The sequence below is a fragment of the Zootoca vivipara genome, chromosome 2 (assembly GCF_965207765.1).
Source record: "Zootoca vivipara chromosome 2, rZooViv2.hap1.1, whole genome shotgun sequence".
Taxonomy (NCBI): Eukaryota; Metazoa; Chordata; class Lepidosauria; order Squamata; family Lacertidae; genus Zootoca; species Zootoca vivipara.
Window position 1 is genome coordinate 65,348,266 of NC_142584.1, and position 26,197 is coordinate 65,374,462.

At 47.6% G+C, this 26,197-nt stretch overlaps 1 protein-coding gene across 5 annotated transcripts in view; it reads right to left on the bottom strand.

Annotated features, from left to right (window-relative positions):
• Positions 1-26,197, bottom strand: part of RNF44 (ring finger protein 44) — a 67,162-nt gene that overhangs the window by 5,792 nt on the left and 35,173 nt on the right. For all 5 annotated transcript variants that reach the window (XM_060271604.2, XM_060271606.2, XM_060271605.2 and 2 more), the window contains exons 2-10: positions 14,044-14,225; positions 12,758-12,974; positions 10,048-10,215; positions 9,525-9,698; positions 4,978-5,145; positions 3,891-4,009; positions 3,556-3,643; positions 3,115-3,236; positions 806-905 (exon numbers count right to left, since the gene is read on the bottom strand). In XM_060271604.2, the coding sequence (XP_060127587.1) occupies positions 806-905; positions 3,115-3,236; positions 3,556-3,643; positions 3,891-4,009; positions 4,978-5,145; positions 9,525-9,698; positions 10,048-10,215; positions 12,758-12,974; positions 14,044-14,150 (1,263 nt within the window). In that variant the 5' untranslated portion in view covers positions 14,151-14,225. The remainder of the gene's footprint in view (positions 1-805; positions 906-3,114; positions 3,237-3,555; positions 3,644-3,890; positions 4,010-4,977; positions 5,146-9,524; positions 9,699-10,047; positions 10,216-12,757; positions 12,975-14,043; positions 14,226-26,197) is intronic.

The following is a 26,197-nucleotide window of genomic DNA, read 5'->3' on the forward strand; positions in this document are numbered from 1 at the left end:
GACAAAATTAATGGGTCTGGTGACTTCTGTTTCAGTGTATCTGAAGAAGTGTGCATGCACACGAAAGCTCATACCTATGACAAACTTAGTTGGTCTCTAAGGTGCTACTGGAAGGAATTTTTTATTTATTTTTTGTTTCAACTACGTCAGACCAACACGGCTACCTACCTGTAACTAAAATTATTATTATTAAGGATTTCCCCCACTCCCGTATTTAAATTAGGATTCTGAGTCGCCTTACAGGTGCACAAAAATCATTGAACAGCCATTGCATTTGCACGTAATAAAAGCCAGAGTCTCTACTTAAAGGATTTGCCTGCAATTTACCCACAATATTGAATGGAGATTAGAGGCAGTGGCTGAATCCCAGTTTTCACTCCTACTGACAGAAGGGGGCGGAGGTGACTTTTTCCAAGTCACTCTTCCCTCTGCATGGCCTCTAGAAAAAACTGCTCTGGAGAGCTGCAAAACTTCCCCAGCACAGCAGAGGAGACTTCCATGGCCAGGAAGGACCCTGCCGTTCCTGAAAAGTCTAGATCCATCCCGCACGAGTCCCCTTCACCTTCACGGTGCAGTTGCAGCCAACAGCCAGTAGAGAGAGCTGCCAAAGCTGGTTCCGAAGCCCTGGGTCTCTCAGATCGCTTGCACAGAGGCCCGTTCCCCCCTGCATGCCCCCCCCACTAGATGATTATGCACTTCCTAATATGCTCCTTGCCGATTAAGCCGCAGCACCCCGGACAGAATAATCTTTTAATGCAATGGTTCCCCAGTGATAGAGCCCTTGGCCAAGAGCAGCAGATGTTACCTTTAACCATTTGTCGATGCACTTGGCGTGGAACTCGTGGTTGCAGGGCAGAACTCGCAGCAGCTGCCTGACTTCGAAGTCGCTGAAGCACACAACACACCTGGGGAAGGGAGGAGAAAGACCCAGTCAGTGCAGTGGCAGAAGAGGAGGAAGAAGCAGCAGCACACCGATAGCTATCCACGGTCTTCAGGCCAGTTTCCCCACAGGGGCAAGATTCTCTGCAGGCTCATAGGAAGCTGCCTCATGCTGAGTCAGATCTACAGTGATGGGCAGATGCTGTCCAGGGTTTCAGGCAGGATCCTCTCCCAGACCCACCTGGAGATGCTGAGGACCCGCAACCTTCTGCCTCTGTCACTGAGCAGCAGGCCTCCCACTCTTTGGGAGCAGTGTCTCCCACTGTTTTCCAGCAGAACCTTATTTAGGTGCCCAATACATACTTCCAGGTGACACGCTAGGAAAATGATTTCACTGCTCAACTGGATTGTACCTATCAGTAAGGGTTGTTGCCTTCCCCTGACAATTCACAGATCTGCTTGGGTGCAATCTGAACTCACTCCTCAAGATGCCCTTCTATTCCTAAAGGTGGACGGATGTACCGCCCTTTAGAAGCAGACTGAAAAGAAACACGCCAATTACTGGGTGAGAGTTCAGTTCCTCTGCACCTTCAGCTGCATATCATTATGAGTAGTAGTGTAACACCCTTCATCCAAATATCCCAACAGAAAAAAACAAAATGCACAATAAAATAAAAACAAACCAACAACCTTCCTTCTACAAACACATGTAAAAAGCCATAGAACAGCCAAACGCTTGGTTGAAGAGAAACATTTTCACCCGGCACCTAAAGATGTGTAATGAAGGCACCAGGAGAGCCTCCCTGGGGAGAGAATTCCACAAACGGAGCCACCACAGAAAAGGCCTGATCTTGTGTTGCCACCCTCTGGGCCTCTTGTGGGGGAAGCACATGAGAAAGGGCCTCAGATTATGATTGCAGAGTCTGGAGTGGTTCATATGGGTAGAGTTGGTCCTTAGTCATTTAATACTGCGGTCCTGTTGGGCCAAGACCGGTATAATATGCTCAAACTGTCTTGCCCCAATGAACAACCACAATCAGTGCAGATTTTGGCCAAGACCTCCCCACCCGCATGCTTTGAGCAGGGGTTCGGGTTTTTGAATAGTCTTCCCCACTCTCACACATTTCTCATGGTTATTCATTTAAATATTTAATTGGTCCCCTTTTTTATTAACCCCCCCACCACCAATCTATTATTTTTTCAAACTTCAAAGACCACTCTGAATGAAGGGGGCCTTTGATTAGCAGAAGGTCAAAGCAATACTTGCAAATCAGGATTGTACATATTCTTCTCCTCTTGTGTTTTTAAATTGCTTTAAGTTGTTTTGATTCAGTGTTTTTGATATGGTAACTTTCTAAATTTATAACTGACTGAAGTGTTTTATTAGCTGTAATTCTTTTTTTTAATGCATATGATGAGTTGCCCTGGGTCCTGCGCTATGAGAAAGGTGGGATATAATGAAATAAAAAGAATAGATAGGAAGGCCGCAAGGATCAGCCAATCAGCACTCTGCACAGCTCGCTTGCCCTGGAAACAGGAAGAACCAGTTGCTCATGAGTTGGATTTGGTTTGGAAGTCTGTACGTATGTTAAGAAACAAAAGAAAAAGAAAAAAGGGTGAGTGCAACCCCCTCCCCACAATGCATTTTAAGGTTAAATAATAATAAAAAGGGGCAAGCGCAGATCAACAGCAGGCTTACAACTCAAACTATTTATTTCTCACTTCACTGTATGTTCCATAGGAGAGTCAACATGAATTATTTTACTTATTAATGTAACAGCCCACTAAGTCATACTCAGAGCAGCCCAACGAAAATCAATGGGGTGAAGTCCACTTCTTCCAGTGGATCCACTCATACTATGACTTAGTCGGGTATCACCCTAGAGTTGTTTACATTCCACCCTTTCACTGCAGTTGCATCGCTCAGAGAGACTTACAACTGTTTGCAAAATGATGCCGAAGGAAACTCTTTCTCCAGCTGCTAGGAAATGGACAACTGAAGATTGGGTCCCTGCAATTTGAGCAGGAGACAGCCAGAACTCCCTGCTGCCACTCACATAAAGTGGCAATAAAGTGTTCTAAATCCTGTGTATCTACTGCTAGGTACACACCACACACACACCCCAGTGGACTGAAACACTCATGCCTGCTGTCCCAGTCCCTTCCAAATTCAGCTGTGCTGCCTTTTATTCCCCATCTAGGACTCCATTGGAGGACCTCTCTCCCAACACTTACAAGGTTTGCTCTGACTGATGGCTTTCTGGGTTGAAGCGGTAGGACGGAAGGTGTTCGATGTCTGCTTTGGTGAGTCCCCGGGGTTTGGCTTCTCCTAGCCTCTCGGCCAGGTTCAGTAATGCCTAGGGGAAGATTGAAAAAAAGAACATACATACAGAGCTGATCAGCTTCCTTCTGGGCTCCAATCAGGCTTCCTCCTGCACCCTGAAACCCGCTCCTTCAGCAGTACATTCACCACAGGATGGTCCCAGAGAGGGCAGCATCTTTCCGCCCTTCTCCTGGCACTGCTGCCACTTGACCCCATCACACGGCAAACCCTACGCTCTTCCTGAGAGAGCTGGCTAAGCCTAGTTCCACCATGCCCTGAGGGCACCACTAACCAGCTGCTCTAGAGCCTTCCCGCCATTCCGACGCCCCCTAGGGACGGGGAGGCCAACCCACCTCATAGTTTTCCATCTCCACATCGTCCACATCCAAGTCCAAACTTATTGTAGGCCCCACAGCTGTCGGTGACACAGGAAGCATTGATCTAAAGTTCAAAGGCAGAGCGGAGCAGTCAACGGGAGCAGAAAACCGCGCAGGCACGCAAACCAAGGCAGAAACCAACCTTGCGTTTTGAATGAGTACATGGGTGGGAAAAGGAGGCAAGTCCATATCCCCACTGAGGGGCCACGCTGAAAGAAAGACAAGGCCCTCAGCCCTAGACCCCAGCAGCAAAGAGGAGGTTTCTTCCTCAGGCAGCACTTCCTCCCTCTGTTTGGTCAATGGATACTCACAGGAAGTATGGCAGGAAGCTTGGGTAGTATGGAGGCGGCGGTGGGGGTGGAGGCGGCAGTGGCTGCTGCAATCTGTATCGCTGGGTGTTCAGTCGCCGGGGCATCATGTGTGGATATGGCTGTTGGAAACACCAGGAGGTGAGGCAGTTTGATGCGTACTGAGATGGAGCTGACTAATCCCTAGGCCAGGCATCCCCAAACTGCGGCCCTCCAGATGTTTTGGCCTACAACTCCCATGATCCCTAGTTAACAGGACCAGTGGTCAGGGATCATGGGAATTGTAGTCTAAAACATCTGGAGGGCCGAAGTTTGGGGATGCCTGCCCTAGGCAGTATATTCCCCATACCAAACAGGACACAAATAAAAATCTGCAGCTAGGAAAACAGAAACATTCTGCACCAAGAAAGGATGAATTCTGCAACGTGAAACATCATGTAAGCCAGGGGTCAGCAAACTTTTTCAGCAGGGGGCTGGGTCCACTGTCCCTCAGACCTTGGGGGGGGGGCGGACCATATTTTGAAAAAAATAATATGAACGAATTCCTATGCCCCACAAATAACCCAGAGATGCATTTTAAATAAAAGGACACATTCTACTCGTGTAAAAACATGCTGATTCCCGGACCGTCCGTGGGCCAGATTTAGAAGGTGATTGGGCCGCATCCGGCCCCTAGTTTGGGGACCCCTGATGTAAACACTATCAAACGCTGCAGATCTCTAAAGCCACCTTATACAGGTTGTCTGTATCCCCACGGAACAACGGCACACACATGCACAAGTATTTCCTACATGAGCGGGGGAGTTAAGTGCTGCAAAAGCAAAATGAAAGCTCCCAAACTGTGAGGTGTCATCCTTTCATGAAAGGGCACCTCCCCACCCACAGAGGCTGCTGAAAAGAGCTAGCCAACTCTGGAGAAAGACCCTGCCCCCAGGTTGCTCATTTTGCACCTCACGGTGTGCAACGGGTCCCCAGATGGCCAACCCTGCTGAAGCACAGAGTCCCATTATTCCTGAGCAAACGAAGGACCCTTTCCCCCTCAGGGAGTCCAGTGCTTAAGGCCTCATTGCTATGATCCCAGAACACTCACCACGCCAAAGGGCAGTTCCTGGTGCAGTGGGTCATGGGTGTGTGGAAGGTAATGTAGTGGCACGGAGGGAGACAGTGCAGGAGTATGGTGGGAAGGAGAATAGGAGAAGCCTCCGATAGAGTGCTGTTCACCCCGGAGCTCCACCTCATTGTCTATCCTTTGCAGTGGCTGTGGAGAAAGCAGACAATACACAGGGCTAACTAGCAACAGCTCCCAAATACTCCCAGAGAGTTAGAAATGCTATTGCTGCCATTCTTACTCAGGATAGTACAGAACAGGGTGGTCCAATGTGCAGCCCTCAAGCCCTTCTTTGGCAGCCCTCGGCAACACAGGAACCCCCTCCCCTGTCCTTGCGCTGCCTTCCCAAAGGTGAATAAGCAAGGCGCTAAGCTTTATGAAGGTGGTGGGAGGGCTCTAGGACCTTGCCAGAGCCCCACACCTCCTTCCCAAAGGCAGAGCAAGGGTGGAGGTGGGGAGAAGCATCCTATATTTGCCTTGTTCCCCCCACGCAAGAAGATTTTGTCCAGCATTCTATATCTTGAATTCAAGTTCTCCCTGTCCTGCAGGCCATTCCCCACCGGGCCTAGGAAGGTGGAGCCCTGATGGACTCCAGCTACAAAAAGCTAAGGCTGCAGAACACTCTTGGGCTGCGGTCTTGTTTGAGAGGGTTTGTTTATGTGACCATTGTTCCAATTTGGTTGTGTATTTTTGATGCCGTGTTTATTGTTTATTACTATTTATCTACAGTGGTACCTCTACTTACGAATTTAATGCGTTCCGAACACACATTTGTAAGTCGAAAAAAATTGTAAGTCAAATCCCATAGGAATGCATTGGGAGAAAAATTTCGTAAGTCGAAGCAACCCTGTCTAAAAATTCGTAAGTAGAAAAAATCCTATCTAAACCGCATCCAAGATGGCGGACGGAGCTCCATTTGTAAGTAGAAAAATTCATGAGTAGAGTTATTTGTAAGTAAAGGTACCACTGTATGTCTGTAGCTATGTAATTTTTTGTATGTTGTAAGCCACCTTAAGCATGGATTTAACTTTGGAAAGGTGGCATGCAAATAAAATGATTGATTGAATGGACACTGGGAGAAAGTTCACAGCTCAGTGGCAGAACACAAACTATGCCTGCAAGAGCCCAGTGTGGCCCCCTAGCACCTCCAGGGAGTGTGGGGGAAAGAGGCCCTTCTGGAACCCGAGAAAGATGCTGGCAGTGAGCGTGTAGACAACACTGGGCTACAAGGACAGAGGGCAGCATCCTATTGTAATTTTAAGATGATTACTGCCCCATCCAAAACCCTAAATCAAATCCCTTTTGTACTGTACACCAGACATACTCAAACCACTATGCCCTACTATTACTGCCACAGACCCTCTTTCATAACGATGCCTGCTTTTTTAGACCAAAACTAAATCCTTGGCACTGCAGTTCCTAATGCTGACTACAGTACATGAAAAAGCACAGTGCATAGTGCACAGAGTCCCATACTCCTAACTAGCAGCATCGCTGGGAACTGTTGCTCCAAATCTGTCATCTCCATTTCATTCAGTCACCCTCTTTTCCTTGCTTCCTCTTCAAAGAGAAGGAGCTGAGGGAGGGATGGAACCCAAATAACACAGGCAGAAAATACAGGAAGGGTACAGAAGTCACCCAGGGCGGGAGTGTGTGCAAAACAGTATAGCCTGTAAAAATCTATCTCAACACATGTAAGGCTCATATAACTTTGTATGGATTCATCTGATTTGCAAGTACATCTGCCAACCATATCAGAAGGCCAGACAGGTAACAGACCTCAAGCTTCCGATGCCCTGAAGACGTTCTGGGAGTTGCTGCCTGAACTTCAGTGACCCACTTACAAAATGGGGAGATTAAGAGCCAACTGCACAGGATTCATTGTGTTGCATGTTGGGAGGATGGAATTGTGATGTAAAGCAATCTGGACAGTCTATAGCAATGTATTATTTCAATCACCTTGAGCATTCTTATTAAAAATGGAAATTGAATTCATAAATACTGCAAAGAAAATGTGCATGCTAGTATTATTTTTATTTATTGAATTCATATACCACCCTATAACCGGAGGTCTCAGGGCGGTTCACAGAATCAAATCAAAATAAAAAGAACTCAATAATCCCCACCCTAGAAAACAAAAAAACGAACCCACATTTTAAAAGGGCATAGAATGTCAATCAAATCAACCAAAGGCCTGGTTAAAAAGGAACATTTTCCCTTGGTGCCTAAAGGTGTATAATGAAGGTGCCAAGTGAACTTCCCTGGGGAGAGCATTCCACAGACGGGGGGCCACTGCAGAGAAGGACCTCTCGAGGAGGAGGCACACAAAGAAGGTCCTCAGAAGATGATCTCAGGGTCCAGGTAGAAAGAGGTGGTCCTTGAGGTACTGTGGTCCTGAGCCATATAAGGCTTTATAGGTCAAAACCAGCACTTTGAATTGGGCCCGGAAACTAACTGGTAGCCAGTGCAGTCGGACCAAGATCGGTTTAATATGCTCAAAACATCTTGCGCCAGTGAGCAACCTAGCCGCTGAATTCTGCACTATGAACCTGCTCCTTCAGGGGCAGCATAACCCCATCAAGAGCAGGCGACCACCCAACCATCTGGTTGCAGTGCCAAGGTCCAATCTGCCCCAGGTGATCAGTGGCAGCGAGGGACCGCTCCTTACCCCAATCTCTCTCTCTCTCTTGTGCATTGCCAGTTTCATGCAGAACCCCCTCCTTGTTCCACCTAGTCACAACTGCTGCCACAGAGGCATTAAGTACTGTCACTCCACACTGTCCTACATGGTACATACTGAGCAAGGTGTGCAGCCCAGGCTTGGCTTTGCAGCTAGCCTGAGCCAGACAGGATTCTAGGCAACTGATTGTGGTACATTGGATGCAGTGAAAAGGAGACCCATCCATCATACAGACAACCTACCTTCAGTGTTTGAAATTAGCCAGGCACATTTTGCACCTGGCTTCCAGCCACTTACAACCAAGTACAATCAACATGAATTTCAGGAACCAAAATGCTTTTTCTGTGTAGCCTGAGCAGGAGCAGACACCATTAAGAGAAGGAGGTCTGCATAGAGCCAATATGTATATGGACTGTACCTGGATCAAGAGACTTTTTCTTCTTTAAGGTCTCAAAGCTCTTAACCTAACTCAAGGTTGTCATCTGAACTAGCCAGTACGGTTGCCAGACTCAAAAGAGAGCAGGGCTTCTGTGCCTTTAATTTCCCTGCTCTCTTTTGAGTCTGGAAACCTTAAAGAGAAACCAGCAGACCCTTTGCTTGGAAATTAAACAAAGGGTCTGCTGGTTTCTCTTTAAGGTTTCCAGACTCAAAAGAGAGCAGGGCAATTAAAGGCACAGATGTCCTGTCCTCTATTGAGTCTGGCAACCCTACTAGCCAGATGTTTAACTACAAATCAATTACAGTGGTACTTCTACTTACGAATTTAATGCGTTCCGAACACACATTTGTAAGTCGAAAAAAATTGTAAGTCGAATCCCATAGGAATGCATTGGGAGAAAAAATTCGTAAGTCGAAGCAACCCTATCTAAAAATTCGTAAGTAGAAAAAATCCTATCTAAACCGCATCCAAGATGGTGGATGGAGCTCAATTCATAAGTAGAAACATTTGTAGGTAGAGCTATTCGTAAGTAGAGGTACCACTGTACAGTCAGTCCATTGTTTGGATGGGGGGGGGGGAGAAGACTTTGGAGCAGTCTTGCAACTAGATGTTCTGTTTTGGCAAATGAAACCTTGGTTTGAGGAACCATTTGGCGCCTAGCTTATATATGTGAGTTTCTAGCATTGCCTACTGTCAGGGCGACTCCTTACAGGGACCCTCCCCCAGTCATCCTGACCAGCACTTCGCCCAGTGACAGCACTAGCAGCGGGTCAGGAGGAGGGAATGAGGAATGGAGCGGGGGGGCTCTCAGACGTGTCAGAGCCTAGACACTGACCCAGCTGGCCAGAGGGGGAAGGACAGCGCAGCGAGGTGTCGGAGCCTCTGCAACGCTCCAGCCAAAGGATGGGAGAAGGAACGCAGCCCCTTCCGGCATGCAAATTGAGGCACGTGCCCACACGCAGGGCTAGGGGGAGGCGCTTTGGGGTGCCCAGGCTTTTATGCTGGTCCAAGATGCGACGGAAGCCATTGCCAGGTTCTGAATCGGACTAGGCAGTCATGTTTTCTGATATCTCTGCACTGTAAATAATATGCACAATAAAACTCTGAAAGCCAGAGCGGACTGGAGCGTCTTTACTCGAGAGTAGCCGCAACAATCCCAACACCTACCTACCTCTGATGGCCATTGGAAACTAGGTACAGTTCTCTCTTGTTACAATGGCAAGAGACCTCCTTTGAAGACTGAAACCCGTGTCTTCAAACTGTACGCTACGCTGGAGAATTGAGATCGCACCAGCTTTGATATCCCTCAGAAGAACAGAGCTGAGAGCACGGAGTGGGGGATGGGACCCAGACATCCCTCCCTCCCTTCCTTCCGCCAAGCCCACCCACCTGCCACCCCAATCAACTTACCATGCGAGGGTGTTGGGGTTGGAGGGGGACAAACTGGCTGAGGGGAGCCATGTGTGGAGGCTGGTGTGGCGGCACAGGCGGTGGAGGGTGCAGGATGTAATGGTCGCTGGAAATGAGCGGCGGGAACGTTTGGTAGGAGACAGGGAGCTGCTGCATGGCACAAGCCTGGATCAGCTATAAGAAGGGAGAGAGGGAGGGAGGGGGAGAGAGTCACCATGAGAATCACCATGAGAAAGCTACAACCAACTTGAAAGGCAGCTGACATCAGTCTGGCTATAGAACAGGGTGGGGAGAATCCTATGAGCAGCAGGCTATATTCTCTCCTCTAAGATCGGCAGGAAACCTACGGGCCTTAAGCAAAATGTCAACATATCCTAGCCTCTTTTTATAGGTAAGAAAACCAGCCAGGCTGATCAGGTATCAAACCCAAACAGAGAAGTGGCGCAATACCCACCCCCTAATGGCAAATCAGAGAACAAGACATTTAACCTTGACTGCTCTCTCCCCATACCAAAAGACTCACGGGGGGTGGGAGGCAGCAGAGTGGGTAGTGCTGTCCGCTGAACATCACTGAGCATGCTGGGAGCTGCTGCGCACTGCAACCTGGGATGTGCTGGCCGGTGTGAATGGGGAAGCCTTGTGTGGTTACTGTGGTCACCGTGTAGGAGAGAGGGATGGCTCCCTGATGCACCTGGAGGAAAGAGAGCAGCAGCAGCAGCAGAATCAGAAGTCACATCTCCGCGCATGGGGATGTTCAATCCGCCTTACGTAGATAACCCCTCGCCCGCCACCGCCACCACCCGAGAGCCCACGGCTAAAGTAGGCCAAAGAATGATACAAGATTCAGATAACCACAAAGTAGAAATTGATGAAATACAAATTCGTATGATTAGCGTTCCAAATCTACAGCAAGCCCACAGCTTAGGCGCATTTAACTTGTGCACATTCCGCTCTGCACACGTGGCAAAAATAATGTATTTTGACTACAGTGGTACCTCTACTTACGAATTTAGTGCGTTCCGAACGCACATTCGTAAGTTGAAAAAAATTGTAAGTCGAATCTCATAGGAATGCATTGGAAGAAAAAATTCGTAAGTCGAAGCAACCCTATCTAAAAATTCTAAACCGCATCCAAGATGGAGGACGGAGCTCCGTTCGTAAGTAGAAACATTCATAAGTAGAGTTATTCGTAAGTAGAGGTACCACTGTATATGCAATTTTGGCTTTAGGCGTGATCGCTGTAACATAACCCCCACAGAAGTTGTGGGCTTAATGTACAAGCAAGTCCAAGAATTTAAGAGTTGGGATGATACGCTCTCTGAAAGAACACTTCCCAGGCTGCTGTGTGTAAGTTCTGTAGATCAAGGATGAGTTATATAGTACTCAGCTTCCTCTAGGAACCAGCACTGCAGCCGACAGACACTTGCAGCTTCTCCCTTGAAGAAGCTTTCCCATTATGGCTCTCGGGGCGTGAGGGCAAAACTTTCTGTAGGCCACAGAATTAATATTTGAACTTATGAATAGCTCATTTCATCCCCTACTGGGAAGCTGCAGGACTCTGTACAATATATGAATTTCTAAAGCTCTGCATTCAAACTGACTCTTGGTGAAAATCTCCTGAGGTGAACCTAGTGACCCAACTATCCATCAAATGTCTGGAATTCTCCCGGGCTTCTTTTAAGAAATACTTAGATCTTGAACACTTGTCCACATACTTTCAATTGTATTTCATCGATTACTGTTTTGTGCCTTGAAATATATACATTCTGTTTATGACTTATCCCAAGTGGTTTATTTCTCCTGTTTCCAAGTCCCTCATTTTGGGATATGCGGCACACACAGAAAACTGGCGTTTTTGACCCTCTGGTATTCCAAAAGGTTGTGCAAGCTCCCAAACTGAGACATAACCCTCACACCAGAGGACAGATCTACAGTCTAGTTTATTGCCTCTGATGAAAACAATATCCCTGAGTTTTATTTTCATTTTATTTTGCAGGTGGTTATCAATGTAATTTTATTTTATTTTTATATTGCACAGTGCGATGTGGAGAAGGATTGTTATTAGCAAATGCATTGGGTTCAGTCTGTGCACCTGAAGGCCTCCTTCCTTCTTTTACTAGAAGACATGTCATCACATTGTTCCACCAGCCGAAAAGGGTCCCAAGTTGGGGTGTTTGATCCTTAGCCCACCTATTTTGCTTGTGATGAGTGGCTTTCAGATATATGTTAGATATAGATAGAATGGAAGGGAGAACAGTGCTATTGTGTCCCGTCCCCCGTCCCCCCCAGGCAAATGGCCTGTAAAAAAGTCTTCCACAGCCACTGAAGTTTTGTTTTGTGGCAAGTCTGCAGGAATCCCATTGCAGGGAGACTAGCACTCCATATTTGCTAGACACACCAGTCCAGCCTATTTTGGCTCTCACAGCCAAAAGAAGCACATGGTACAAAATCAAACTTCAATGCAATGCTCTCACAGAACGTTCATGTCCTTGGGTTTGGGTTGCTTTGTCAGTCAGGAAATGGAAGTTCTGGTGGAGAGCAAAGGTAGCTAAGCTGTAGCCCTCTAAACTCTCATCAGTCGCAGCCAGCATCGGCCAAGGTTGATGGGAGCTGTAGGCCACCAACACATGGGAGGCCACAGGTGAGGCACCCTGATTAGGAAAGATGCTGTTTCCCTGTGCTCAGGCTAGCAAGGAAGGTGCCAGCTTTTTGCCGCATACTATTGGGAGTGGGCACCCGCCACCAGGCACTCTACTGCCCTGGATACAGCTGTGCCAATCTCCATTGACAAAAACGGAGTACAGTGGTACCTCCGGTTGTGGATGGGATCTGTTCCGGAGCTCCGGTCAGATCCCGAGGTTTCCGCAACCGGAGGTGTCTGTTCTGCACATGAGTGCAGCACGTAGAGCGCTTCTGCACATGCACGAGTGGCGAAACCCGGAACAATACTTCTGGGTTTGCTGCTTTCGCAACCTGAAGTTTACATTACCCAAGGGTAACGTAAGCCGAGCTTCTACTGTATACCCAACACGGAATAGCCTTCCACTTCAGTGGTGGAAATGTGAGATGGGCTTCCCTGACCAGGTCTGCTGGTCTTGGTCAGCATGGGATCTAGGCAAATCCCAGCCAGAGTTTATCTATTGGTGGGACAAGATTCCAGCCCTTGGAATCCACATAGTTCTGAGCCATAAACCCCCACCCCCACCCCACCCCTCCCCAGGCACCGTCCTTACCTGCTCATGGAGATCCACCATGAATGGATGCTGGTGGGGTGGGTGTGCAGCCGGGTGAAGCATTCGTGGTGGCGTATTGGCCAGAACGTACGCCGGGTGCTCATCTACAGGGGTGTGTGGCTGCTGGAAAAAAGCCGGGTGCAAGTAGTTCTCATCCTGGGCTAGGAGAGTTTGCAGAGGTCGCTCACGTCGGCCCCAGTGGTGCCGGGAAGAAGGGCTGTGGAGCCAGTTGTGGGGAGAGAAATATAGAGGGGTGACCCCAGGGGCCAGCCAATTATCTGCGCTGAGCTCTCAGCTACAAATTCGCCCATTTTATTTTGGTTTTTTACAGCAGGGCTAGGCCAGAACAGCAACACAAGGGAGCAACTGTTGGTGCAGCAAAAAACTAGGACCCTAGTTCAGTCATAACACTGAATACAGAGACATAACACGGAAGAACGCCTATGAGTGGGTTCCTTTGAGCGGAAGGCTAAGAGATAAGATAGAATCTAAATATATATTATTCTATTATCATGGCTGCATTCTTTCCCAGGACCAAACCCTTCAGCATACAAAGTGAATCTGTTCTTCCCGGTATCTCAGGCAGGGCTGGGGTACCTGTGTCCCTCCAGATAATGTCCAGAGTGGCTGAGCCTGATGGGAGTTGGAGATCAGCAATATCGGGGGAGGCAGGAATAGGTTAAGGTGTCACATCTCAAATAGCCTCCCAAACATGGCAGGTTCCCAGCATCAGGAGCAAAGCTAGCTTAGTATAAGGCGAGTAAATTAATCCTAAAATCATTAAAACACAGGCTTGCTATGCAGGCCTTTCAACTGATGGTTCAACACCTTTCCACTGGTAATCCTGGTCACCCCAGGTCTTTCCTTCTGCACCTGCATCTTGGATGTGCATTGCAACACAGATGGCTACCTGGACTCTGGATGAGAGCAAAGCTTTAAGTTTGCTCAGGGAGTATCTGGATTAATTTTGTTCAGATACCTTCACAAACACATTGCATGAAAACAAGTTGTGCGTGTCAACGGGATGGACAGTGCAAGGTTTTCTTCTCAATTAACTTCATATGGGAGGAAGATGGGAGCTGGCGTGTAAAGCGAATAGAAATTGTTGGCTTACATTAATATGGATTGCACTTTTGCTTTCAGAATTGCATAGGGAACCTTTTGGAGGTTACAAGGGTCCACTTTCGCTATCCGCTTCCATATAAGGAGACTCTGGCTTTTCCAGCGCTTGCCCTAAGAAACCCTCAGCGCAGGTGACCTGCACAGTGAAAGAGGAAGAGTCGTACCTTCTCCTGAGGTGTGCTGGGCTGTCACAGCTTCCCCCTGAGAATCGTCGCTGGTCAAAGGGGACAGAAGGAGGCCGCCTATTCACTGCCAGTTCCCATGGTCGCATTGGGGACGTTGGCAAGGAAGGAGGGGGTGCTGGATCTCAGACTCCAAACACGACAGCACCCTGGTTCTTTGGGATCTGTAGAAAGTGGAGAAAGCAGCCAGTGAGCCAGAGCCTGGAGGCCATGAGAAGCGTCAAGCAGTTTCAGTTCATGACAACAGTCTCCGGATCAGTCGTGCCAATGCTAGGAGGCTACAGCACATCGGCAAGTGGTGGGGGAAATGCTTCATGCATTCAGTCACAGACCAAGCCTCTTCCTTAATTACATCTCCTCCCACAATGCATATGAGATGCTCCCCCCCCGAATGTCTACTTCCTCTGCTCAGACCCCTTCCACCAGTCTTTCCCTTCCTCTACCTGTATCTCTCCATGTATCGTATTTTACCCCTGCCGCCAGAGCAGCAGAGGGTTTTCCCTTAATCCCCACCACAGCTCTGTGAAGTAGGCTGGGCTGAGACACACTGACCAGTGAGATTTGTGGCTGAGTGGGCATGTGACGGATTTGCCTTTTGGCTTTGAAGCACCAAGTTCAAACGCTCTAACCACTACACCACACGGACATGCCTCTCCCAGGAGAGAACGTTTTGTGAATCGGACGCTGGCCGAGAGGCATGCAAATGTATGGCATCTTTTGAGGGGGGAGGGTTAATACGGAGAAGTGTTGTGTGTGTGTGTCCCCCGTCCCCGTCCCCCCGCAATGGGTACAGGCCACTATTGCCAACCAAGTGCCTGTCTAATGGGGGAAGCAATCTCAGAAAACCACACTGCTCACAGCCGAGCCTGTTCCCAAAGGTGGGAAGATGGGGCAAGGCAGAGCAGAGCTCAAAGGCACTGATGACAGAGCAGTGTGCGCATAAAGTAGCTGTGATAAAAGACCAACCCCCCACCCCACGGGAACTGCTCCTTGGCACAAGCTTTGTACTTTCCTGCCCCCATCTCATCAACGGCATCAATTTCATCACCATTAGCGGAAAGGCTGCACGTCCTATTAAGCACACAGCTGGCAAATGACCCAAGCAGAGCAAGGCAATGCCCCCAACTGCAATTGCTTCTGCGAACAGATGACTTTGTAACAAATCCCCGGAATTAAAACACAGGTGTGGCGCTTTTCTACGGGGTCCAGGCCTTGGCATGGGTAGACAGGGTAATGCCAAGGTATCTTAAGCACTGAGCACCACTGGCTGTGTGAGCATCCCCAAGTCTCTTCAGAGAAAGAAATGATGCAGGGCTAAGTTCTGTTCCCTTACAGTATCCTTGTTATTTTATTCATTTCCATGGAACACACCAGGAGTAGCCAGAACTATGGACAGGGGGAAATCAAGCCTGTTTTGCAGAAGCCACTGGGCAGGCTGGATGTGGGCAAACAAGGTAAAACGCAGCCAGGACAAGGAAGCCAAGTGGTCCTGGGGCTTGATCTGGACAGGTTGAACTCCCCTTTAAAAACCGGGTTCACTGTTTGACATTGCTCCAGGCCTCAGCTTTGATCCTGGATGGTCCATGTAGTGGCTCTGGCCATAAGTGATTCTGCTCCGCTTCAGCAGATGCCAGGCCTGTCCAAAGTCAAGCATACACTAGTAGTACCCATTAATATTGGATTGCTGTCACACACTTACATGGGGCTGCCCTTGAAGACCACTAAAACTAATACAATAAAATTCTACTAGCCCAGAATGCTGCCGAAGGAATTTTGAGCAGTATCAGGTTTTAGGGTCACATTACTACCAGCTGTGCAGGCCAACAGCCTGGTGCAATTTAGTTCTGTGCCATCAGGTAGGGACAAACACACTCCCAAAGTATGGGGTGTGTGGAAATCAGTTAGTCTCCCACAACTCTTTATTCCAGGTATTCCTTAAATGTGTGGGTGTTGCAGGACACTCACTTCTTAGTTTAGGGAGAAATCTGTGGTTTTATTTTTACAGCTTTGGGGATCAATTCTACCCTTAACTGGAATGACTGAGAAGGCAAAAATAAATAAATGGTAAACTCAAAAACTGATGTTCAATGTTTTTGGTTACTCACCAGATATTTATCTCAGAACCTATTCTGTCCATTTTGTGGGGAAAATAACAGATGAAAAGACTGTGGGCACCATCTAAGTAGGTAGATCTGCTCGCCCAAGGATTTCCACTTGTGTCACGGAACTTCTCCCTCTCTTCTCTACACATTCCCCTAAATATGTTATGGGGGTTCCACTAACCCTCTGATAGATTTGGAGAGGGCACAGGGGTGGGAGAGGTTCTGTTGCACATGTGGAAATCCTTGCACTAGCGCAGGCATAGGCAAACTAGGCCCTCCAGATGTTTTGGGACTACAACTCCCATCACCCCTAGCTAACAGGACCAGTGGTCAGGGATGATGGGAGTTGTAGTCCCAAAACATCTGGAGGGCCGAGTTTGCCTATGTCTGCACTAGCGGATCTATTTGGTTGGATATTGCTCAATATGTTGTCTATTTTCATGTACCGGTAATAGACAAATTCCCTTCCCTTAACAGTACAACTGGTAGCAGGGGTCAACAGTACCCCAAAGGCATGGGGAAGACAAAATTTGCCAGAAACCCCCCACAGATGACACTGACTGAACCCACACAACTGCAAACAGGCCTGAGAAGTGAGCCAGAGTGGCACAGTGGTCACAGAGTTTTGGACAAGGACTGGGGAGATCCAGGTCCGCCTCCCCTTCCTCTCACTGGGTGTCCTTAAGCCTGCCACAATCTCTCAACCTAACCCAGGGGTTCCCAACAAAATTTTCTCGAGGACCCCTCATCGAGCCGCTATTGTGACAAGGACCCCCATTAATTCCTAATCCTAAAATTAAAAAGTGGTTTTATTTATTTTTCAGTTGTTTTCCTCTTTTCTTTATCCTTCGGGGGGGGGGCGTTGGTGTGGTGGTGGCTGTGGCGGCGGCGGTGTGATGGCCGTCTGGGGGTCAGGGGGTTTCCCTCTGGAGGGGGGGAGGTTTCTAGCCTTTCACCTGGGTTGAGGGTGGTGGTGGGGCCCTCTCTTCCCTGTCGTCCCCTCTTCTTTTCTCCTCCTCTGGGGGTGGCTGTATTTGCGGCGCCAGCGCCAGCAGGTTCGGTGCGGCCTTTGTTCTTCAGGTCCCCACGAGGCTCCCCGTGTGGCGCGCAGGAGCTGCGGGATCGGGGGCCTTCGCTTGGGGGGCTCCTTCCCCCTTTTGGGCAGCTAGGGGTGATGGTGACTGCAGTCGCGAGGCAGGCCCCCCAGGATCGTTGCGTGGTGGGAGGTCTCGGGCCACGGAGCTCCGCTCGGCCGGCAGCCGGACGCCCTCGGCTTCGGCCCGACGGGCCTGCGGGGGCCCCAGCGGCTCCTCGCTTGCTCCGCCGGACGTTTCCGACGTCCACGCGGTCGCCGCGGTGTCCGCGGCCTGGAAGGCAGTTTCGGGCCTCTAGGCCCCCAGGGGTTCCGCCGAGTCTCCGGCCGGGTGCACTCAGCCTCGGTCCAGTGGGGTCACCGGGGGGCCTTCAGCGGCTCCCCGGTTGATCCACCGGGCTCGCTTGGCGCCCGCGCACCGGCGGCGGCAGTTCCGCCGGTTCCGGCGGGCCAGAGGCTTGGCATCTAATAGCATCTTGAGGACCCCTCTGGCATAGCTCGCGGACCCCTGGGGGTCCCCGGACCACCTGTTGGGAACCACTGACCTAACCTATCTCACAAGGTTGTTTGCAAAGATAAAAGGGAAGAACCATACATGCTGCCTAAGCTCCTTGGAGAGACGGGATGCAATTAAAATAAGCACCAACAAAACACTAAGATTAGGAAGTCACACAGGGCAGCAATTTGAAAAACAGCAACAGGGTTACCCTAGTCTAAGCTTCAGGAAAGTCCCTTTGCCAAATAGACACAAACCCAGCTACAAGGCAGGCAAGGTGAAGAAAAAAGTAAGGCAAAGTGATACTTTTTAATTTAATTTTGATGTATTTAGTCTCGTTGTTGAGTTGTATTTTAACCAGTTGTTTTATATTTGGCGATAGCCGCTCTGAGCCTGGCTTTGGCTGGGGAGGGCAGGGTATAAATAAAAATTTATTATTATTATTATTATTTATAAGATGGCAGACACCGGCTCCCAGCATTGTGGATGCAGTGAACTGGACTGTTCCCCTAACACTGAATGTAGCCGCCATATTAACCAGGAAGGCAGGTTATATTAGTCTTATCAGAAAAAATCTAGTTTGATTTGACTCTACAGCATGCAGTTGTTCTGATCCCATAACTTCCACAAGGAACGAAAGGTAAAAAGCCTTGCCCTCCCACCCCCACAAGCCTGCCACATCTTCGCAGACCTTCTCCCAGCTGACCAATGTAGTGTCACTGCATCCCTCAGAGCCATTTCTGATCAGCATATGGAGCAAGTCAGTGCCCTCAATCTTTCAATGCTGCTGCCAGTGCCCTCAATCTTCCAGTGTCCCCTAATCTTCTGCAATTTGAACTCAGCAAACTTATCATCTCCTTAATTAGTACAGGCATGGCCCCAGCCAGGTCCCCAAATTCAGAGCTCCGTGCCCATACCGGGAGGTCACCACACTCATTTGCTGAATGTATTCATACATATATATGCACACACAGAACTGTACTTTCCTTCCAAGCCCTGATCACCATAGAAACCTCCACACCCAAGGTTTCCCAAGCATATGGGTGTTTTAAAAAGCAAGCTATTCCAATGGGTGTGCAGCCCCAAACCCCCTGCTGATCATCTCCCTATGATGCTTGCTAACCAACTTTATTTGCAAACACACACCTAAGAGCGAGACGAAAATGAAAACATTTCTCAAGTGTCCCTGGTCATGGCTTCACATGGCCACAGTTTTTATTTGCCTAGCAAAAACAATCTTCATAGGAGGCTGAGGGACAGCGGAGGGAAATCACAAGGGTGTTTTAATGTTTGTAACCTGGGGTGGTAGTGTAATATGAATTTTGTTTTCTGTCTATGTATTTGTTCGTAAATAAATTTTTTGAATTAAAAGAAGAAAAAACCAAGCTCTATCATTTTCTTAACATTTCTTCACTATTAACCCCTTTTCTTAGCCAGAAAAACTCCTACTGCCTACTGCATGGACGGAGGGTGGGGGTGGGGGAGACAGAAGAGAGGGCCAGCCCCGTTCAGTGATAAATATGGACAGCTTGTTAAACACCTGGTTTTATTGTTCAATAAACTAATGCTAAGTGAGTGTTGGCTGGGTTGCAGCACATTGCAGGCTCCCAAAGTGCATCTGAATTTGTGTGAATTGTGTTTACAATGCAGAGACATCTTGCTAGGGTGGACAAAATAAGGCTCTATGCGAGTCAATTTGACTGGCCACCTTTTTACTTGACTGAAGCAAATTATTGTCAAAGCCACGATCCTGGTGATGTCTGTTGTCTATAAGGCCCAACTGCTTTTAAAAACTAGTTATTATTATAATGTGTTCTTTTTCTCTTTTAACTACTTGGGGGGTGGGATTCAGGCTGAGCCTACCCAAAACAGAAGTGTTTCACTAATACTGTAGTCCACATTTACAGAAATCACTTTAAAGGAGTGGCCCATTAAGAGTGCCAGGCTGGAGCTGGAGAGACTCAGGTTCAAATCTCCACTCAACCACTGAGTGAACTTGGGCTAGCCACCTTCTCTCAGTCTCACCTCCCTGACAGTTTGTTTGTCTGTCTGTGCTATATATTAATAAAAACCCTGGTGAAAAAAGCTGTGGCCCTTAGGTCACAGATTCTCCACCCCAACCATCTAAATCAGTTAGCTGCAAATTGCTTTTCAGACCACAACACATGCCGTGGGAAAGCTATTTTCTTTTATTTTCTTCTTATGGAACTCTTACCAGTGTTGATGCTAGAATCTTCCTGCTTCTGTAATGAACTGATGAATTGATTTTATAATGAATTGCCTGCGGTGTGCCTCTCTGAGACGTGTTTTGTGGAATTATTGTTTTGGGGTTATGCATGGTATTATTATTATTATTTTCTGATTGAAGTGTATTGTATTTTTTATATTCTGTAACCTGTCCTGGGACCTTCTTGTGAAGGACATCGTGAGAAATATAACAAACTAATAGCAGCAACAGCAACATCATCATCATCATCATCATCATCATCATCATCATCATCATCATATTGCCACTCCATGATTGCCATTGTCCATGATTCTGAAGGGAGCATCACAGGAAGTGTTTATAAAAGATAAATGAGGTCGTATAGGCAAGATTTACAGTGCAATGCTGTAGATTGAATAACAAACACTCCTGTCACACACTTGAGGTTGTGTGTGGACCTCCAGTTTGGCCACTATTAATTTGGAACTGATATGTTGGCAGCAAAGTGCCTTGACCACATTCTCCCAACAGGCATTCCATGACTGAAAAGGCAATGATGCCAATCCTGTTTCTTTCTACATGCAAAATCTGAACTGTCTTACAAAAAGTCCAGGCTATTTGTCCATTGACTCCAGTATAGTCTACTCTAAGTGGCCATGGTTTTCTAAGGTCTCCAAGCAGAGGGAGGTGTCTCCCATCACTAGTTACCTGATTGTTTTAACTAGAGGTGCCAGGAACCAAACACCCAAGGGATATTCCATGCAAAGCATGAGCTCTACCACCAAACTATGGCCCCATACTCCTGGGCTCTGCTTTCTGCCTAGCTGATCTGGTGGCAAAGAGTACCTATAGCCAGCTGAGGTTGGTGTGCCAGCCATACCCACTGGCCACAGAAGATGATTTATTAAAATAATTTATATATACTAGTTAATGCAGTCGCTTCTGAGCAGTGTGCAACAGGAGACATCATATATCATGCGGGTGGCGCTGTGGGTTAAACCACAGAACCTAGGGCTTGCCGATCAGAAGGTCGGCGGTTCGAATCCCCGTGACTGGATGAGCTCCCATTGCTTGGTCCCAGCTCCTGCCAACCTAGCAGTTCGAAAGCACGTCAAAGTGCAAGTAGATAAATAAGTACCGCTCCAGCGGGAAGGTAAATGGCATTTCCGTGTGCTGCTCTGGTTCGCCAAAAGCAGCTTTGTCATGCTGGCCACATGACCTGGAAGCTGTACGCCGGCTCCCTCAGCCAATAATGCGAGATGAGCGCCGCAACCCCAGAGTCGGTCACGACTGGACCCAATGGTCAGGGGTCCCTTTACCTTTAAGTTCAGAGAAAACTCACTTAAAATGTCTGCATATTTTAATATAAGTCTTCACATGCCTTCATTAGATCCAGGTGGGATTACTGCAACACATCCTACATGGGGCTACCTTTGAAAAGTCTCTGGAAACTCCAGCTGGTCCAGAATGAACCTGCAAGGTTGTCAGTGGGTGTTCAGATAGCTCAGTTGGTTTGGGTCCTGACAAGACCAAGGTTGCAGGTTTAATCCCCATAAGGGACAGCTGCATATTCCTGCATTGTAGGAGGTTGGACAAGATGATCCTCGAGGTCCTTCCAACACTATGATTCTATGAGCTATCCTGTTCTATGTTCATGGCATCATTTACACGGCTGCACTCCTTAGCAATACACTTCTAGGCATAATTCAAAGTGTTGGTGATTACCTTTAAAGCTAAATGCTTAGGTCTAGGGCAGGGGTAGGCAACCTAAGGCCCGTGGGCCAGATGCGGCCCAAGCGCCTTCTCAATCTGGCCATGGAAGGTCCGGGACTCAGCGTGTTTTTACATGAGTAGAATGTGTCCTTTTATTTAAAATGCATCTCTGGGTTATTTGTGGGACATAGGAATTCGTTCATTTTTTTCTTCAAAATATTCTCTGGTTCACCACATGGTCTGAGGGACGGTGGACCGGCCCATGGCTGCAAAAGGTTGCTGACCCCTGGTCTAGGGATACCTTAGGAACTCCTCTTTCCATATCATTCTGCCCATTCCCTTCTTCCCACCTAGGCCAGAAGCATGTTAAGAGAGGAATGAGAGGAAAGGTCCTCTTTGTGGCTGCACTTAAGGAACAAACACCTTGCCCTGTGAAGCATGGGTGGCCCACTCCCTTGCTTCCCTCCCCTTAAAATAACTTTTTAATGTTGCTATTTATTAATATAAAAAGAAAAGGATGTATTTTAAAAAGCCATAATGATGAGCAGATAGCATGTAATGCAACAGAAGTACCGAAAGTAGCCCGAGTATGGCCTGCAAATGGTGTGAGGGTAATCCCAAGCAGTCATTTCAGAAGGACAGATGGATGTGTATTGGTGTATTTGAGAGACACAAATGTTCTGCACAGGGATGGATCTAAGCTAAGCCAATCAAACTTGGTTCCCATTAGTTCCCTTGCTGTTTTTCCTCAGTTACGTAAGACAGTTTTACTCTGCCAGGTCTTTGTTGTGTGTGGCAGTTAATACAACGGCTGTTCCCGTCTCCTTGCTTTATTCTTTTTTAATATTGCTTTTATTAAACATCAATTTCAAATGTTGTAAACTGCCGAGCAGCACGTTTGCACCAGAAGAAGAGGACATTAAATATATAAGTTGATCTCCCCCCCCTCCAATCACAGGGATTTGAGAGTGCACAAGAGGAAGTTATGTCCTAGTGCATAAGTACTGGCATAAAGCAAGGGTAGCCAAAGTTGTGCCACACAGATGTTGCTGGACTAAAACTCCCACCATCCCCAGCCAACATAGCCAATGGTCAGGGGTGACAGGTGCACAACACTGGAGGGCACCATGTTAGCAATATATGGATTAAGACAAGGACACTGCCCCCAAATAACAACAAAAATAGTAATTCTGCTTCCTTTATTTTACATCTGTAAAAAGTGGCATGGCATAAACCTCCTATGTGTTACAGAGCACTTGGTTTATAGATTTAAAAAAAGCAATCTGCACATATTATAAGGAAAAGACAGCCCCCACCTCTCTCAAGCAACGAGGATCATCTGCATATTGTTAAAAAATCTCATGCCAACAGCCTTTAGCATAGCATCCCTATATATTAATCATACATACATCCCACTAATTATGCAAGGCTATGTGAGCATCACCATCTGCCCCAACAACAATGCCCACATGAGAAGCATGATTCACCCCCCAGAGGCTCACACCACAGGGGACAGAGCCACACAGAGATCTCACTCAAGAATGATTTTCAAAACCTTCTTCAAGGGATAGCAACAGAAATCACCATCACACTCTCTGGAAAAAGAGGTAGTCAGCAATTGCCTACCAGTTGTTGTTGGACTGCAGCTCCCACCAGTCCCAACCAACATGGTTGTGTCAAGGATGATGGGAGCTGGAATCCAACAACACATGGAGGGTAGCATATTGGCCAACCCAGCAGTCAGGAGGATGGCAAGTCTCTAGAAGAACATCTGTTAGAATAAACTGAAGGTGCTACTGCCCATCCAGCTTCAGAGAGGAGGACCTCTTTTTGACATTTGTTGAAGGAAAAAAACAGGAATACAGGAGACAGTTGGCTCACACATCTTAGAAAAAAAACCAAGGAGTACCTTAAAAGCAGAGACACCCACTTCTTCAACCCATCCTGCAAGCAAATAGCTCTTTAAACCCTCCTTCTGGGTATCTCCTGTACACTACAATATAGCTTTCTGGATCATGCATGATTAGTTTTGAAGGTTTCTGGCACCACAGCTCCTCTACCCTTTCCCACACTGTAGTTAGGCTGCTGCTGAAACCAGTCACAACATGCCAAGCAACACCCTTCCACAAGCAAATGGGGATATCACGGTGTAGGAAGCATGGTGTATAAATTCAGAAAAATAAGAATATGACATTTCACCAGAGAACGGGGACTGGGAACCTTTTTCATACATGAGGTTGCATTCCTTTGTTTGTGACCTTCTGGGGGGCCAGAATGTTTGTGGCTAGGAAGCAAAGGCAAAAGCAAGCAGAGCAATGGAGGCAGCTATTAACCTTTGTGCACATCCAGCCACACAAAAGTCTACACCACACCTCTTCATCTTCCCTCCAGGCAAGCAAGTGGCCTCATCACAGCTGATCAGGAACACATTCCAGCCAGGCAAAAGCCCCCAAGGAGTGCAGAATGGGGCAGAGGAGAGGGTGAAGAGTCTCAAGGGCCAAAGAGAAAGGCTTGGAGGCTGCCCCTGCCCCCCCCTGCCTGAGGCTCCCCACCTCTACCATAAACACATCCATGAATTTCCACCTCTCTCTCCCATTTCTCCCACATATGAACATCCATGTTCATTGCTCACTACCGTGTTTCTCATATTATAAGACACGTCTTATATTTATTTTTTCCTCAAAAAAACACACTATGGCTTATTTTCAAGGGATGTCTTATTTTTTTCCTCCTCCTCCTGCCGCGGCCGGCATTGCTGCTGCGCCTATCCCTATGTCTTATTTTCGGGGTATGGCTTATATTCCTTGAATGCTTAAAAATCTGGCTATGGCTTATTTTATGGGTATGTCTTAAAATATGAGAAACAGGGTACCTTCTGCAGGATATGAAGATTTCCCTAAAGGAGCTCCCCTCATAACACTACTGGTCTCTCAAAGCCAAGTTATATTGCAACCCCCACTACAACACAGAGAGAAATGGCAACCAGGGCAGGCATTCTTTTACACACACACACACACACACACACACACACACACACAGACACACACCCCGACTCAGGTGCCCCAACTTTGTAAAACTATGGATCTGTTATTCTATTCCTGATCAATTAGACCCCAATTTTACCTCTGTTGGTTAAGAACATAAGACAATCCCTTTTGGATGAGGTCAAACACCCATCTAGTCCAACATTCTGTTCTCCCAGTGGCCAACCAGATATCTATTGAAGTCCTCAAGCAGAGACTGTGCAACAGTGCTCTCTGCACCTGCAACAACTATTATTCAGAGGAAGGTGCTCTTCTATAATTATTCTGCTGCTGGCAACTGGGGACAGTTTCTAACAGGCAGCAGAAAGCTTGGAATGCCCCTCTTAACGCCCACCTCTTGTCGATCATTTTTTTCATCTGCCTAATTGCTTAGGACAGCTATCTCATACCAACTGCTATCTCTGCACAGCATTACAAAAACAGGACAATATGCAAGTGTTGCAGCAAGCTCAGGCCAACATCTCAGACATACATGCCAGTGGAAAAACAAAGGTACCAATCTTTCCAGTACCTGCCTGAAACAGATTACACAGTATTATAGCTGAGAGTTTGTGATGTTAAAGGCCCCACATGAATGCTCTGTAACAACACACTAAACTCAAGGAGGCCAATGCAGTTATAATAGATTTGGGGAAAGTGATTTGAAATGACCACTTGTCTGAAAGACAGAGGCTATAAAAGTTCACTCAGCTATCCAACCTAGACCTTCTGGTTCAGCTGGAACACAAGCAAGACAAGCAGCATATGGAGATGATGGCCTGTCTTGCTGATCAGCGTTGCCCTAGCCATCTGTCTGCAGCCACCTGTTGTCTTTTTGACTTATTGAATAAGAACATGCTTTTTGGGGGGGGGAGAATCCTACACAGATCTAAGACAGCAGGACAGCAGTCAACAACCACAGGGCTGAACAATCAGAGAAAGAAATATTTATTTGGTAAAAACAAACAAACCCCGAGATCACAAGGGAGCTGCAAATTGAAGAGAACTGCACATAAATTTTCGGCACCACTCTGCAAGTCCCCGCACCGAGCTCCGCTGGTTTAGCACAGCGCAGCGCGGTGACTTGCCGAGCGGGTGGCTCGGTGACCGGGCGGCTTGTGGGCCGGATAAACGGCCTCCGTGGGCCGCATCTGGCCCATGGGCCGGAGGTTGCCATTGCCTGTTCTAGAACGTTTTTACACCATATCACTGACTCTACGTATTGCATTTACAGCCTCAACATATCAGTTTGCACACATCCAAACACACGTTTGTCTTCCATGTAATCAAAATATTCATTTCTTCCAGGTTCATATTTGATTCCATGTGCAGAGTCGGGTTTGCATGTACAGCAATCTTATAAATAAGTCAACCATGGTTACTTGTCCACAACTATTTTTTATTGTCTGAGTGTCCAGACAGCATTTGCAATCTATCAACATCCTGAAAGAAAGAACAACCAATTATCTTTGATTTTGCAAAAGCCTCCCTACCTAAGAGGCT